Consider the following 17,048-nt stretch of genomic DNA (forward strand, 5'->3'; position numbering starts at 1 on the left):
GCCAGCCTGTATCCTGAACCCTTGTTGTCAGGGATACCTCTCCATGGAGACACTCCCAAACGGAGGGGACAGCTTTAAGGCGAGAGGAGACCCTCACCTTAACAGAGCAACAGGTTAAGAGAGAATGAAAAAGGAAAAGGTGTAACAGCAGAGAGATAAGTGGTAAGGTCACATGTAGAGAATCCACTGGAGAGGACCAGCAGAGGAGGAAAGAAAGAAGATCTGGATAAAGTGAAAATTTATTTGTCAGGTAGGAATTTCAGAACTGGTGATCAACAGGAAGAAGAAAAAAAAGAACCAACACTGTGGTAGATTAAATGTTCTTCCCAATTTTAACATTTGCTCAAATCAATCTATGTGTGTGTAGGATGGGCTATGATCTTGAGAGGTTTGTGGGATATGTGAATGAGGACCTTCTGTGCTGTGTGTGTCGAGACGTGTTGGAGCGACCTCTCCAGGCACCATGTGAACATGCCTACTGCAGTGCATGCATCAGTAGCTGGCTGGTCCATCATCGCTCCTGTCCTGAAGACAGGCTACCGTTGGATGTGGGCAGTCTTAAACCACTGTTCAGGTCTGTCTGAATGTCTGAATATTGTGGCTTTTATGCTCTTCATTTCAATAATTCCCTTTAAAGTTTTAATATTGTTCCTACCATTCAGTGGGGTCACACATGTATACTGCTCTACTCTATGATAGTGTTTTTGTCTTTGACCACAGGTACATGCGTAATGACCTAAACCGTCTACAGATCCATTGTATAAATGCAGGTCAGGGATGTGAGGTGGTCAGCTCCCTGGAGAGCCTGCACACACATGAGGATGAGTGTGAATTTGCCTTCATACCCTGCTCTAACACAGGTATAAAACGTCACCAGTCACCCAATGTGATATTTTACTTCTTTCTTTAATAGTAATTGCAAAGGTATATTACTATCCCTGTGGATGTGTATGATACAAAGGCAATATGACACCTCTGTGTGTGGGGGAGCAGCAGGTGGCTCTTTTGTTGTCATTGCTACTCCACAAACTTAGTGCACCTATGGGACTGATGTTTCAGATGGATATCATTTGTGTTACTATCAAAATGAATTCATATGTCCAATGTTGGCATTCAACCATCTAAAAACAGCTCACAGACCTCACACAGTCTAGAATCAACTTCCCTTAATTCTCCAATGGGTATTTTAATTGTTTGTGTATTTACAGTATATACAAGCATATGATCTTGTGCACAAATGTGACTGTGACCTGTCATTGACAGATGGAGAGTACATATGTTACCATTGTGGTAGGTACCCTGGCAGTTTGTGCATGCAGTTTGGCCTTTTGCAGTGTTAAAAGCAAGCTCAAGATTCAACCTGATATTTGTCATTATCTGTGATTTGCTGTGGTATATAAGAAGTTTTTTAAATGTGGTCAAAAAGAAGGCATAATATATGTAGTGAGGTGAAAACCCAATATTCTTTTCATACTATAAGTTATTCCTTTATCCCTTTACTTCGATTGTTTTGTGTACACTGTGAATTTAAATACATAAAATGGAAAGTTATTTCTTTTTCCCTTTAAAGAAAGCCGAATAGCCAACCAAGATAGTTTTAAAGTAACGAGCATGCCCCATGTATGTTTGCATTTAAGTTAGATATTTTAACCTTGTAATCCCAGGCAGCTTTATGCATCTTCCTCCTGAATCTATATATCATATCTGACTGAACTTTGACATTGTCTTGTTTTACTTGAGTAATTTCTAACACAACATATTTAAGTCAAGCGAACTTCTATCTCAGGTTGTCCTGTGCAGGTGGAGAGGAGGGGATTGGAGGCTCACCTGTCAGAATGTAACTTCCGTAGCAGAGAGTGTCCCAATGGCTGTGGCCATATTCTTCTGTCTGTCAGTCAATCACAACATAACTGTGTGGCAGAACTGCGCGCTGAAGTAGAGATGCTCAGGTGTGTATGTCTGTGGTCAAGAAAATGGCTTCACTCCTATACAGAGTGATGTGAAGCTGAGAAGTTTGTATTCACTTTGCAGGTCAGAATTTTAGTTTGTTCTACTGTTTACAATAGGGCAGAGATGCTGTGCAAGGTGGATGAAATGAGACGAGAAATGGAGTCTCGGTTGGATTCACAGAGGAGACACATGGTCCAGAAAGAGTCGCAGCTGAAGAACGAGGTGGAGGAGCTCAAGGTGACCTGGCAACCACTCTCATGTAGTTAACCCCGAAAACCATCGGGAAGAAAGAGTATTCACCCAACAGCAGCAATCGAGTGAAAATTTGAGGAATTTTTATGACTTTGTTCCAGTACGTTAATAACAGAAAAGTCTATACATGTCATTCAGTGTCCTCTTCTGTGCAGGATCAGCTGTCCCGTGTGATGTGTGACATGCGAACCCTCTTAGGAGCAGAGCGTCTGAGGAGACAGGAACTGGCAGAAGCAGAGTTGGAGAAGAGGGAGCTGTTAGAACTCCTCAGAGATCTGCAGCCAACCAGGAGTCAGCATCCTGTTGAACAGGAGGCCAGAGACCAACAGATGCCTGGATTTGAGCTACAGACTGAGCCAACAAGACACCAGCAGAGAGAGGCATCTTTACATGTCTCCAGTCTTTCTCCACATACTATAAATGTACCAGGTCCACCTCCATCAACACAGCTAAGTGAGGGAGTGCGCAAGGGTGGTACCCGGAGTCTAACTCTAGACTGCATCAAGAGGAAGACCCAGGAAGTGACTGTCATCTGAGTAGAATGGATCCAAGAAATATTAACCAAACCTCAAATGACAAAATCTTTATTTTTTTTAATTAGTATCAAAATAAAATAATGAGGACAAATGAGCTTAAAACAGTTATCTGTGAAATGAATCATAGTTTTGATTTGAAGGGCAGGTCTTTTTATGTGTAATTTTCAAGTAGGAAAGCAATTTTTGTCTCTCTATGAAAGAAAACAAGCATTTATTTTGTATATTTACAAAAAAAAAAATATATATTTTTGAGTGTCCTGCACAAGCGTGACACCAAGACTTTATTAAGCTGGCCTAAAATTAAAATTGTTTAGAGGTTTGTCAGTTACACAAAAAGAAATCCTACAATGTAACTTTGTATGATGGCTGGAATAGCTTTTAGGTTATACTGTATGGTTTGTGATGAGAACCTGATGTGTTTTGGCTGTAATTGTCTCCATCAAAGCAACAAAAATGCATTTATCACTAAATGTATAATCTTTGACATGAGAAAGACCTGTGTTTCACAAAGGCATGCACTGTGAGATGTCTGGTTGATATTTTAGATCCTGTTGTACATTATGCACTTCTGTGCTTCACAACTACTTGCTTTGTTTCTGTAAAGGTATCAGTTTTTTAAAGCATCATATGGGTAATAAGTGCTCCTTGACTGAACCCTCTAACAGGTAATCAATGTCACTGTCTACATTGGTTTATTTGGAGTTTACTTAAAAACACAAATTAAGGCTCAATTAGTATCAGCTTTATTCTCTGAATACAACTCATGATAACAAAACATTAAACAACAGTCTGTCACTGTGAGAGCATCATCCCACTGCATTTCCATGGAGACAGTACATATAATATCCTGATTGGTCCATTTGCTGCCATGAAAGGTTGGGGTCATTGCCCAGGCAAATTTACCTGGTGAAGGAGCGAACATGTCTCCCCCTCCCTCCTCCGCTCCCTCCACCTCCACCGAACTTGCTCCCCTGTGATCCTCTTCCGCCTCCTCCTCCGCCACCTCCTCCAGCACTGCCGCCGCCACCGCCTCCCCCGCTAAGCCACGACAAACCGGTCCCCCCTCTGCCCCGTGGTGCTCGGTCTCGTGGAGCCAGCCGATAAGCACCTGGAAGACACAGACCAAAACCTCCGTATTTTTAACTCATGGATTAGAAATTCATAATGTAAAGTCAAAATTAACATGTCCACATCTGTTCATTTCATACTTGCAGGGGGCTGTCTCGAGGGCAGTGGCCCACGTGTGAAGTTGCTCTGACCACCACGTCCAGGTTCGCTGTAGGTTCCTCTGTGAGTGACAGCAGGAACTTGGCCGCTCCATGATGAACCCCGACCTCCTTCTCTACGAGCATAGTTACCTGCAAAACCAAAAAGAAAAGATCTGTCACCCTCTATTGGCACACAAATGGTTCTGAACTTAAATCCTCAGGTGTAGCAATAGTATTATACATAGTAGCAAAGTAAAGTAATGTACTAGTTTGGCAAATATAATACATGTAATGAAATGTAACATTTTGTAAATTTGGAAAAAACTACCATTAAAGCTAGATTTTTTAAAAGTATGTAGTAAAGAGAATTATCAAATTAATCCTTCTATGTGATTACACTGAGCTGCATTAAGAAAGAGTAGTATTCATTAAAAAAAAGTGGGATATTCTGTGCAATTTCTGGGGAAATTTTAAACCAGTGTACTGATACATTTTTACAACTTGATTAGGACAGAGGATTTGTGTGTCTGTGAGTGGGTATATATGTGCGGAGCACCTACCAGAAAGCAGTACACCTTTTGGTTGTGGTGGAGTGAAAAAGCGAGTCTGGCTGTGGAAGGTGGCTCTACCTCTGTTGCCTGTGAACAGGCCCCTGGTAGGGGGTTTTGGGGAGCTCTTAGGGGGACGTTTAGGGGGCAGAATTCCAAGAGGGGTTGTAATGTCTTTAAATTCAGCTGCAACAAAGTCATCCACATGCATGCTGGGAGGACGGGAAGTGTTCTGTTTGCGCTGGCGGAAGATATCATGAGGTCGGGAGACATTCTGTCCAAATCCTCCTCGACCCCCACGACCTCGTGGAGCAGCCATGATGTGTGCACGCTTAGCAGGCTCCACATAATCTGACTTACCGCTGCAGAGACATCACGAGATGACAGTCAGTAAATTGATTAAAACAAGATTCAAGATGTTAATTCTGTGAAATGTAAAATTAAAAAATGCAGCCAAATACTAAAACTACACCTTGAAGTAATGAACGTCTCATGCTTGTGTTTGCCCAGTCGGAAACCTTTTGCAGCCTTGGTGTGGCCAGGAGAGGAAGGCTCAGACAGGAAGGAGCGCTCCAGCTCTGCCTTCAGGTCCAGTTCTGGACAACATTCCTGAGCCAGACCAACGAGATCCACTTTCACCTGCCACACAAAGGGAATTACTATCATTAACTTTATACTACAATACATGCAGACACACACACACTGGATGATTGTTTATGATTCCCATTTTGCTGTTATTTAACCCATTAATAATGAAATGCATTTCTGATTCTACCTCAAGTTCCATGTGATTCTTCAAACTCACTAGTAATTGGCAGAGATGGAAGGAAAGAACCTATATATAAACCAATTATACTTTGATTTAAAGCAGAGTACAAGAGCAGACTGAATAAACACCTACCATATCAAGGTCTGTTTCTATGTCATCTGCTTGGAATGGAGAGAACCACAGAGCCTTCAGCTGCTCATCCAGGGCTTCTGACAGAATGAACACTGTCCTACAACACGTGCAGCAAATACTGTATGTAATGTCTTTTTCCATAAAAGGGGTTAAGGAAGTTAATTCAAGTTTATCTGTATCAAGCTCAGCAGTCATTTCCATGCAGTAAAACTACATTTTGGTACACATATCAGAACTTGAATTCACATTTTCCTTGGTTGTGGTGGAAAATGCCTCGTGGCTTAATACTATATAAATCCAAAGAAAGAAAAGATATATAGATAAATGGCAAAAGGCCTAATCTATAAGACTGTGTGATTATAGATTAGTACCTGTACCTGTGATTAAACTGGGCGCCAAGTGTCTCAGGTGCAGGGAGAGTGGGCTCAGTTTCAGCTGCAGGAAGTGTGTCTGTGGCCATCTCCAACGTCTGTCTCAGAACAATCACGTTCTCCAACATGGTCTCTAGGGACTCATCTTCTTTACAGAGATTCTACAAACACATAGATAAAGTGAGATGAATGCAGACAGCATCAGCAGACAGCATACTCTGTGGAAAATAGAGTAAAAAAAAAAAAAAAGCACAATGTGTTTGGCACTGTACCGTAATCTGCTTTTCTAAAGTAGGGAGTGGGTGGGACTCAGACTTCTCCCACTGCAACAGAGCTTTCATCTCAGAGCCTGACAGCAACCGGGGAGGAGGAGAGAAAGACTCCTCACCGGACCCCTGACCCTCCTCAACACACTGGATCAGAACACAAACAGATCATATACTTAATGCAGTCAAGTTGTTTTTTTTTTCCTTACACAAAATTAGATGGAACCCTCTGTTATTGGACTTTTTATGGTTACTGTAAGCATGAAAATTTGAAAAACCTGTTACAAATCACAAAGTTAAACACCCTCTAACAAATATTTTATCAACAATATTTTTTAACATTTCTACAGTGACTTCAGCAGCATGTGCACTCTTGGTGCGTGTGGCATTTACTTTCATGAAAAACATGACTGAGCCAGGAGCGTACCATTGTTTCTGTGTTGAGAATCTGTCTGAGGAAGTCGAGCAGAGCTGAGAGTAGATCTGCTGAATCCTTGTTGAATGGAAACACCAGCCTCTTTAACAGTGAGCACAGACTTCCTCCATGTTTCTTCAGTGCGCTAAAATAAAGATAAAGTGCAATCAAAGCCCTGTTTGGATTATGAAAAGGACATGCCCGCTAACAAAAAGAGAGCATTTACACTTTGAGGTGGTAGAGACCATAGTCATGCTCTGTGAGGAATGTCAAAGTCCTGATACAAGTCAGGAGCAGTGGAACGCTGCTTTCTGCAGTCCCCAGAACCTCTAACAAGGCGATGCACACTGATGACATCATCTCTCGCCCCGGAAGTGCATTGGCCAGCTGCTCAGCCTCTGACACGCAGCTTTCACCAGGTGGAGGAACTACCAAAGAAATGTCCTGGTGAAGAGAGAGGGGTTAAAATTTTAGGCTTTATTTTTCTACCTGTAATGGCTTGTTTACATGTGATGTTTGCCCTAATATCTTTGACACTACTTACCTGATCACACAGTGACTGTAATATTGTCCCCACTAGTTCACTACATTGCTGCTGTGGTAAGGAGTGATCAGTTGGAGGAACCAACAGAGACAGAAGCAATGGGAACAGATCGGCCAGTTGTTCATCTCCAGAAACAGATCCAGACAGCAGGTGTAACGTTGCACTCTTACAGGCTCTCTGTGACACCAGGGCATCCATCAGTGAAAGCAGACGCAGGACCTGGCCCCAACACACACCTTTCCCCTCCGCCCTGCAGTTGGTGCACATTACTCACAGTTTAAATACAGTTTGCAGCATAAACATAAACACTGAGTGTCAGAGTCCTTCACTCACGGCTGCAGCTCTTCCAGCAGCAGCTCCACCAAAGTCTTCATGATAAGTGTTGCAGTGGATGAAGACAGGTCTGCCAGCTGAACACACACTCTCCTCAGCATGGCCAGTAGAGGAGGGCAGCTGGTGGTGCACACACACCTCAATGTCTCAGAGAACAATTTCCACTGTGCCCGTATGTGCATGCTCCACAGCTTTCTTGTGTTTAGGGCTACAGCCACATCTTGGACTGATATCACCTGCAGAGAAAACCATATGTCAACATACATCACAGGAAGGTGAAGCCAACTAGAGAGGCTTGATGAGAAGTCAGATAGGGAGAGTAAAGGTACCTGAGTGCTCTGCATTGGTAATGGAAGAGGGAGGAGCTCAGACAGCAATGTCAGGCCAGAGAACAGACCTTCAGGTGCTTTTAGCAGTGAGCCCAAAACTTCCTTTAGCATCAGAGACCACGTGTTGCTGGCCAGTGACTCTTCTGTATGAGTCACCTGCAGCAAATACATCGTTTCAGAAATGTTACACTTTATTGGCTACACAAACAATGCTTCACCTGCACTCATTCACTCACCTCTTCATTGACACCCTGCGTGAAGGTGAGCAGCACATCAACAATAAGCGCCTGCACTCTGGTCTCCTCTCCGTCTAAACGTCCAGATGCAGGGATGGAACACACTATCATGTGGAGTGTGACCAACACATTGGCCACACGAGTGTCCCTGAACTGGAAAGCTCCCCCACGGAGAAGTTCTGTCAGCATGGTGCGCAGCAATCTGAGTGTGCTGATACATACACTGAGGATCATGCAGCGCTGAGGGGTGGGGCCCATGTGTCCATGTAACCGCCATGGCTGCAGCAACATGCTGCACAGCTTCTGCAGGACACGCACGCATGTATCCAGGCCCTCGCCCGAGAACAGCTGGACCCCAGCAAGACTCCACTTCAGATCCTTCTGCTGACCTGCCGTGATGAGGAAGACATCAAAAATATAACATTTTACATCTGTTCACTTTGCTGTGTCAAATTGATGACTGTGACAGGAATGATAACCAGCTCTCAGTCTAATTTAAAAAAAAATCTAAACAGGAACATTTACAGAAAGCCAAGACATTGTAGTTTCAAAATAAATATTTAAATTATTTGGTTAATGAACTTTTTAAATTATATTTGTCGTCTTTACCTTCTACGGCAGGTGGTGGGCATGCAATGTGACAGAGGACCCTGAGAGCAGTGACGAGTCCAATTCCCTCAGCAGTCAAGACATTCTCCACATTCTGATGAAACATGTTTCATAGAGCGATATAGCATCCTGTATTTGCATATAATCTTGACTCATATGTGCTACTGAGCCTGTACATGTTTGAGCAGTTCAGATTTTTCAGTGAGGCTCTGCTTTCCAAAGGGACATAGTTGAACACATTACTTAAAGAAAACTATTTGTTTTGGTAAAAGTTTATCAAGTGTGTATGCATTGTATCTATGTTTCAGAGCTATGATCCGGTCTGGTTATAAGCAGTGATATCACCGCTTCCCAATGATAATACTGATTCAGTTCTGTAAATAGCAATTAAATAAAGATGATTAAACTCTACTTTGAGATGCCTGCCCCTGTTGGTTAGTGAAGGATCAGAGATCTTGATTGTTCACTGAGAGAGTTAACCAATTCCTTTAATTAACTGTTATAGACACATCATAGCAGCTGTGAGTGCACTGCCAAGCAAAAAGATGTTTAATCACTCCCTAAATGAATAGGCCTTTGGAGTTATTTGGACTGACTGCAGGTCATAGGAAGATAAAAGCTCACACATAAACTCAAAATACAAATGTTGTGAAATGCTGCTTTGCTTCAGCAGTCTGTTTAATGAGTGATAAATCTCTACCTGTTTGATGTAGTCTAAGAGGGCTGGAATACTGCCAATCTCAAAGCGAAGTTTCTCCAGAGGCTCCAGCCATTTACTGAGCTCTAAAGACAAAAAACATATATACTCATACTATGACTTTCCTACATAACATGATATGTGAGTGTTACATATAACAGTAATATTTACCCTGTAGCTTGGTATTTGTGTCATCAGCCTTGGCTAAGGTTAGTAGCGGAGCAGCATATTGTTCCATCATCCGCAGTTCATTAGAGGTCTGCACGACCAGCAACACTAGCATACAGGCATAATTATATGTCACTGCCTTGCGAGCTTTGGCCTCACTACAATAGGAAAACACAAAAAAGCAAAACCATATTCAGAAACCACCTCCACATCAGTGCTTGATTGGAAAAACCAAGTTGTACAGAAAACCACAAAATGAGGAGCAGAAGGTAGATGTACCCTTGCCCATCCTTGCTGTGGTGCTGGAGTAGGGTGACCAGACAGGACAAGTTGTTGTCCAGACTGCAAACATGGGCCACGGCACTACGACCAGTTTGTGTGAAGGTCATCAGGTAGAGTGCATGGAGCATGCCCAGAACCTCAGCATTGTCACCTTCCTCGAGCCCAGCTCCTCCATCTCCTCCTGTGGCCACATGGCTCATGAGCTCTGACACACTCTGCAGAGCATGCAGCGCCTGCATCAGCCACACACCGAAGCCCTCCTCACCAAACCCTGGACCTGTGAGAGCTCCCTCTCCTCCTGTAAATGTGCTCTCCTCGCCCTCGGTCTCTGCCACTGATGCGAGGAGGCGTAGCAGCAGGTTGGTGGGAGTGGGCTGGGCGAGAAGGAAGAGCAGGCCGGACTGAGTGAGCGACAAGAAGCGCAAGAGCTCCCGGACTGCTTGGGTGACGCCTAAGTGTCCAGCCGCAGCAGCTGCTGACAACAACAACGTCATGCTTTCCAGGAGATGGCACGCATGCATATACCTGCGAAAGGAGAAAATACAATAAAAACACCAAATTGAACCTGTTTGAACTTTGGTACTGTGTTAGGTTATGTGTCTGTATCTGTACCTATACAATGTTGGGTATGGATCGTCCCTTTCTTGTGGTCCTGTAATTCTTGCAGTGGTGGGAAAGGCCTTTCCAGGTGGCTGCACCATGCAGTGGGGGGCCGTCTCCAGCAGGTGATGTAACTCTTCCAAAACCCCAACCAGCCTGTCAAGATCTGCCTCACTTACTGTAGGGGAGCTCAGTGATGGTTCCTCCTCTGTTGGGCTCTCAGCATCCTCCATCTCCTCCTGTGGATGATAGCCGGTCATGATTATCACAAAATTAAACTTGGTCTTTGAATTAAGCGTGTAGGTGTGTGTGTACCTGCTGTGGCTCACTCCATGCTGCTGCTGTACGCTGCAGGTCGACCAGCACTTCATACATATGGCCCTTCTGTAATATGGCATTGCCAGCTGTTATGACTCTAACTGTTTCTTCATGGAGGAACAGCTGCACCAGACGCTGTGAAGGACATGAAGCATAGGATCAGGTACTCATGAGGCCAAGTGGCTTATACTGTCTGTAAATGTGAATGGGTAGGCTGTGAGTCTGAATAAGATTAGCTTCTGAATCAATAACACAATCAGGTTTTATGTAAAGACTGACAGTCATTTGGATCATAACAAATGATAGACACTGTCTCATTGGTTATTATGATTTCCAGCTTGAATGGGGAGGCAAGGATATTTATTGCATTTTTGTTCTCTAGCTCAGGGAAATTTAAAACCTGAAATCCCTGTTAAAGAAATGTACAAGAAAATTTGTGTATAACGGAAAAGGTGTCAAGAGAACATTTTGAAGTTTGTATACTTTTCTCTAACCTGATAGCCACTTTTTTCTGTCTCTCCTGCTTGAAAGAACGCATCTATCCCAGCAGGAGCACTGATTAGAGCATCAAGGGCTCGCAGGATGCTCAGCTTCAGTGTGGAGGATACATGACTCATGTGGAGAAGCTCTAATAGCACACCCAGAGCCCCTTCACGCAGCAGCACTGTGAGCCCTTGTGGGCACTCTGCCAGGCATGACACTAGCCTAGCACCAGCTTTCAATTGTCTGAGATTAAGCGCAATGGGCTGTGTGAGGGCAACCTCCATACTCAGAGCCTGGAGAGCCCAATGGACTAAAACTCCAACAGGATCCTCATTCATCTCCTCTCCTTGTTTAAGCAAATAAGCCAACCCCTTGACCAGTAGTCCAGGTGCCTCTTCCAGTGCAGTAACCCAGCGGGCATCTCTGTCGTTACCAATGCTAGCTAGTAGCTCTTTCATTTGGACAACAGCCTCAGCCTCTTCTCCACCTGCAGGTCCCTCTGTGCCACCAGCATCCCGAGGCTCCTCCACACTGGCCTTCTCAAATTGTGTATCAAAGCGAGTCTTGTATGGAGGGGTGAAATGGAGCAGGGGTCTGAGTTCTCGTTCATAGGGGTCAAACTGGACAGGTGGGACAGAAGCAAGGTCCTCAGGAGTGTAGTCCATGTCGAAGGTGGGCAATTTGAAGCTACCGTTATCCAGGTCATCCTCATCGCTGGAAATCTGCTCATAACCATCATCACCTAGCAGGGTAAGAGAGACAAAACAAATTATCTAGTGTAGAGAAACTCATGAAATTCTTCAAACATCATCTTATTCATAAAATAAGTGCAAGAACTGATGAGAATGAGGAGGCCAGCAACTATTATTGATTCCCTTACTTGTTCACAAATGTGTAAACTGGCAAACCTGACACACAGCAGCTTCACTCCAGACATGCAGGGTTAGTTTGACATGCAGGATATAATTACAGCACAAGCTCAGCCATGACGGGAGACCTGCACATGACACCTTATGAATATTGAAGCCTGCAGAGTTCGGGGGGGGGGGGGAAGGGAGTAAAGTTTGGATTATCCAGTGGCTGTAGATGGAGGCTACATGCCAGAGCGCACACACTTTGAACTGTCACCCAGTCCCAAATGGACCCTTCTCCTGTGGCCCCATGGGAAGCCTGATGATTTTGCAGCGTCAAAGGGTTCAGGGCTCAGTGTCCATTTGGGATTGTAGCCTATCCTGCTCTCACATAAGATCTCCCCTACCTTCCTCCATCTCCTCTTCCTCGTCCTCACCCTCATCTTCCTCCTCCTCTTCTTCCTCCTCCTCCTCCTCGGGAACGCTCTCCTCTGTCTGTGGATCTTCTTCCTCCTCCTGCTCCTCCTCTTCCTCCTCCTCCTCACCTTCTTCCTCTTGTTCAGCATCTGAGTACGTCTCATCAGCAGGCAGTGATCTCTCAGGTGACACGGCCTCCAGATAGTCCTCACGGCCCTCACATGGTTCCACTTTGGCCACACCCCCTGTCGAGGTCATAACACAGATAGGATGGCACACAGTTTAACCCAGATACCAAAAATAAAAACACTAAGTATTTATCTACAAAAACATGGCAACAGAAATCATCATGGTTCTTTTACATTTTAACCTGTTTCTAACAACATATATTTTACATAACTGCCAAAATATAGCACTTCGTATTGTTTTTTTTTGCTTTGTATCCTTCATCTGACAGGCTAGCTTTAATTAATTTAATTTTAATTTTGTAACCATCACAGATGAGCCATCAACAGATGTAGAGATCTCACCCATCACTTGGACTTGCTCCTCATCTTCATCATCATCTGGGGGTGGAGGTCCAGGTGGAGTGCGAGGTCCTCTGGGTGCAGGTCTGGGAGGACTGCCGTTGTCATCCTTTTCCCATTCTTAAATAGAGATATAGAAAAGCTGATTTATGAGAAGAGTAGTAAATCTGTGCAAATAAGAAAGGACCTATTCATTGGGTTCATTAGGTTCAGAAAGTGGGTGTGAAGGCAACAGCATAGTGTTGACGTCTACCTTGTTTTACAATCCTCTTTGGTCCACTTGGCTGTTGGGGGGGCGGGGGTGGTGGAGGAGGGGGGGAGTCTTGGTCATGTCCATGCGAGCGCTCCGCTGTCCCGTACACCGCCACAGTCAGACTGGTGTACCAGCCACGCAGCACCAAGCCGTCTGTGTTGACCTGCACGCAGAAACCCATTTACTTATTCATGAAAGAAAAGCAAGGACAAAAGCTGAAATGACTTTGTTTGTAGTTAAGCATTTACCTTTCCATTGGGTCTGAACACGATGGACTTGTTCTCATCATATTCCAGACTGAAAAAAAAAAAAAGGATTAAAAGTAAAATATAACTGCTCATATAAACCGATGCAGAACTGTTCTTGAACTTCTGTGTTCACCATTAGTCTTACAGAGTTTATTTTTACCAAGTAGCATGTTTTAGCAGTCACCTGTTAAGTCCTGGATAAACCTCTTTTCAGTCAGCACATAAATTGCCTAGCAATGCCTGCAAATGCACTTATTCATCATACCCTATATCTTCCTGTTCTCTCATTTCCTGCCAGCCCACTATTATCCACTGTCTAAAAAGGGCACAAACCACCTTTTAAAAGGCACACTGGTCTAAGGCACAGGGGTGATGCATAAAAATATGGAGGGGTTGCAAGAAGAATAACAGAAAATATGAGCAGAAAAAAAATGTACTTTGACCATACCGCATTTTTTTCTATTTTTCCAGCAATTTTACTCTTTCAGACATCTATACATTACCCAAATAAAAACACCTGAGAAGGAGGACTCAGCCTTTGGTTGAATTTGTCTCTGTTGACACTTGCATGTGGTATGATGCTTTGTTTTAAGGGGTCACAAATCACTGTTCCATTGTGACTATAATATCCTAGGTTCCTATTTGGTCACAAATCTTTGTATATTGACACCCTTGCCCTCAGATTTTCTGTAACATAAAAGCAAAACTGCATTCCTGTGTGGTAACCTGGATCATCCACGGCCTGATCCTATTTGTCAAAAATTATTTCAGTCCTATTTCTTACATTGTGGAGATAGTATGATAGCAATCAGACAGGTTAAAATAACCTCCACCTAAATTTCTCAGCAGACATAATAACATGGGTGTGTCAGAGTTCAAGTTTTCAACATCTCTTTTCAACAATGGATGGGTCCAGATACCAGTTTATGCTTTGATGCTACTGTTCACACCTCTGTTATGTCAGAATAAAATGCCAGACTCAAACATTCACTACTCATCTTCTTCACTAGGACCTTTAAGTTTGTGTGTCAACTTTCAGTTACTGTGTGGGTGTGCTTGAGTTTCTGGAGAGACCAGTTAGCCAGCAAAGGAACAAAGAAATCCGAATATGGGTGGGTGCGCGCGAACGCACACACAAACTTGTATTTCTATCCTTATTAGGGCAGTAATAGACATAATTCATTCCATAGACCCTATAACCCTAATCATCACGACCAAATGTCTAACCCTAAACTAAACCTAATTCTAACCCTTACCCTAAAACCAAGACTTAACCCACATCCAAGATTCTGAAAAAGTTTGGCCTGGCTAAATGTCCTAATTTTGTCAAAAGGTCCTCATTTGGATAAAATTATGCTAAAAAAGATCCTAACAAAAGGTAGAAATACAAGTACGTACAACACACACAAAACCTCTGAGAAAACAGGCCTCAGATACTACTGTGACTGGTTTACAGATGAAACAGACTTTTCATCTTATATACATTTGAGAATCAACCAGGAAAAACAGAGATGGAGAATGAGGAGAGGCTCAGAGGAAATACACAAACAGCAAAAGGAGATGTTTTAGATCTGACCTGCCCAGTCTGTGGAAGGTGGGGCTGTTGGGTTTAGTGACATTATTGAAGAAAAGCTCCAACTGGAATGCATGAGGAGATGTCTCCCTGAAAACACGCACAATAACAAGACAATCAGAACTCAGGCCCCTATATTCAAGTCTTTTCAAATAGTGAGCTATACATAAACATATAGATGGGCAGTATTACAATAAAAAAGCCTAATTTATTAGGTACACCTGTACAGTATTCTAACGCAATACAATAGATATGCCACAAAATTATACATTCAGGGACATTATAATGTTCACTTTTCAGAAATATGTAAATGTTTTTATATATTTATTGGTGAGGTCATAGTTGAAGGTGATGCTGTAGTGTTCAAGTGGTGGCAGTTTTTCTTCCTTGCTAGAAATGAGCACTGAGCATGAAGCAATAAATATTTTTTAATCCATTAAGAGATTTTCCTAGTATTTCATTTGCAGAATTAGATAAAATAGATATAACCTGACTTTCCATTATTATATGCATACACAGTGATACTGCAGTATAAAGGGGTGTATATCCATAATTTCCCTCTTTATAAAAACCAAACAGCGGCCTGATGTGTTCAGGGTCGTACATTGTTAAGACCCTTCATACCAGCGGCTGCAGTAATATGTAATGCATAAATATGAGGCCGGGGAATGCTGTGGCACTAAAAGCTAGGACTCCAATATTAAATGAATAAATGAAACCTGCTGAATTTCATAATTATGCTGAGAGATAAACTGGAACAGAAAGTTCAAAACTGATACTGACTCAGAATATTGGATTGGTTTGTCACCACATGCTTCAACAGTACTATGCACAGGTTTAAAACAAATTATATCAACAACAAACATAGAGTAACAGAGTCATAAAGTTTTAAAGTGCATACATGCTTTTGCACAGTACTGTAAAATCACTTCATAGTTTATTAAGTAAGACATGACCTAAATGAAATATGTCCTTTATAATATAAATAGCATGCATAATTAATTAGAAATGCCACTAATTTTGAATCAACACGTCTCTAATGCTGTTTCAGTTACTGCATTAGTCTCAGCTGGGTGTGCCCTTTAAGCTGTCAGCTGATTATATGTTTGTGAGGGTGTTTTCAGTGAACGTGTTGCAGCTCTTACCCAAATGCTCTGCTGTCAGGTAAGCTGCTGTGCGCCTTGATCCCTGGAGGAATGACCCGCACTTCTGTGATCAGCACCCCGCAAGGGAACCGCACAACATCCACGTTGGTTAACTGAAGCATATTTAACAACAAAATAAATAATAGTCTAAACTAATCACATCGAGCACAGCTAAAACTAAAGGCCCTCACAGTCTCTCTTTGTGAGGGCCTTTGAGGTAAATCACTTTAAAGTTAGCATTGGCTAACTAGCAAACAACCTAAAAAAGAAAACTAACTGTGTGGCGTTCCATTATTATGCAAACAAAGTCACGCTTAGCGGGAATGTTTGGCACAAAGGAGTCTATAATAAGCGTAGTTCAATGAAAGCTCTGAGTTGCTGCGTTCAAACGATAATCGCGAAAGAGCTATTATTAGCCGTTAGCTTAAAGTTGAGCATCATTCGGCAACTGCAGCCACTCCCCAATAAAACGGATATAAGTTTCAATTACAGCCAGCTCTGGAGCCAGTTTACAGCAGACGCCTCGGAGACATTACCTCTGCACTCTGATGCTTAAACGTGTCTAGAAAAAGAAGCTCCGTTGCAGACTCCCCCGCCATCGCTTCTTGCTCACAACGGGGCCAGGACTTAAACTTCCGGGAAAATGAATACTTCCGGGGCAATATGATTAACAGTTTGTGATGGTTAGGCATAAACAAATGTGCAGAAAGCAAACAGACAAAAACATTAACAATATTAATAAATAAATGTATGTATATTTATATTTGTAACATTCAGTCTTAACAAATATTTTGAACTCGATAAAACTGAATCACGACATAGGTTATTATTAGCTGATGTTTTTGTTATGTAAGGATAAAATGCAATATTAAAATCTATCTATCTATCTATCTATCTATCTATCGTAGCCTATGTAACAATTTTGTTTTGAATGATAAGTCTGTACTATGAGCCTTGGTTGAGGTGTCTTTATTAGTGCTTATTAGTG

At 42.7% G+C, this 17,048-nt stretch overlaps 2 protein-coding genes across 2 annotated transcripts; one reads left to right on the forward strand and one right to left on the reverse strand.

The window, feature by feature from the left end:
- Positions 1-98: 98 nt before the first annotated feature.
- On the forward strand, positions 99-2,738 carry rnf41l (ring finger protein 41, like). Its single transcript, XM_026317341.1, has 5 exons — positions 99-574; positions 721-860; positions 1,787-1,949; positions 2,067-2,187; positions 2,358-2,738. Exons 1-5 carry the CDS (start codon positions 318-320, stop codon positions 2,736-2,738), a joined length of 1,062 nt encoding a protein of 353 aa, XP_026173126.1. The 5' UTR covers positions 99-317.
- Positions 2,739-2,882: 144 nt separating this feature from the next.
- virma (vir like m6A methyltransferase associated) lies at positions 2,883-16,687 on the reverse strand. Its single transcript, XM_026317117.2, is given in 28 exon segments — positions 2,883-3,730; positions 3,732-3,846; positions 3,947-4,096; positions 4,507-4,856; positions 4,967-5,133; positions 5,396-5,492; positions 5,773-5,927; positions 6,039-6,179; positions 6,460-6,592; positions 6,674-6,891; positions 6,992-7,241; positions 7,325-7,560; positions 7,654-7,809; positions 7,890-8,278; positions 8,499-8,592; positions 9,199-9,281; positions 9,367-9,521; positions 9,643-10,170; positions 10,258-10,484; positions 10,561-10,698; positions 11,058-11,788; positions 12,305-12,559; positions 12,845-12,961; positions 13,095-13,257; positions 13,343-13,391; positions 14,919-15,005; positions 16,061-16,173; positions 16,597-16,687. Coding segments are annotated over 28 exon segments (5,625 nt in total). The 5' UTR covers positions 16,660-16,687; the 3' UTR covers positions 2,883-3,465.
- Positions 16,688-17,048: the final 361 nt, after the last annotated feature.

Source organism: Mastacembelus armatus, chromosome 16 (assembly GCF_900324485.2).
Source record: "Mastacembelus armatus chromosome 16, fMasArm1.2, whole genome shotgun sequence".
NCBI lineage: Eukaryota > Metazoa > Chordata > Actinopteri > Synbranchiformes > Mastacembelidae > Mastacembelus > Mastacembelus armatus.

Bases quoted from the DNA above. Each gene is read 5' to 3' on its own strand.
- rnf41l (XM_026317341.1), top strand. From the start codon at position 318: ATGTTCTTCCCAATTTTAACATTTGCTCAAATCAATCTATGTGTGTGT. The intron at 575-720 runs GTCTGTCTGAAT...CTTTGACCACAG, and splicing joins AGTCTTAAACCACTGTTCAG to GTACATGCGTAATGACCTAA. The intron at 1,950-2,066 runs GTGTGTATGTCT...TGTTTACAATAG, and splicing joins GCTGAAGTAGAGATGCTCAG to GGCAGAGATGCTGTGCAAGG.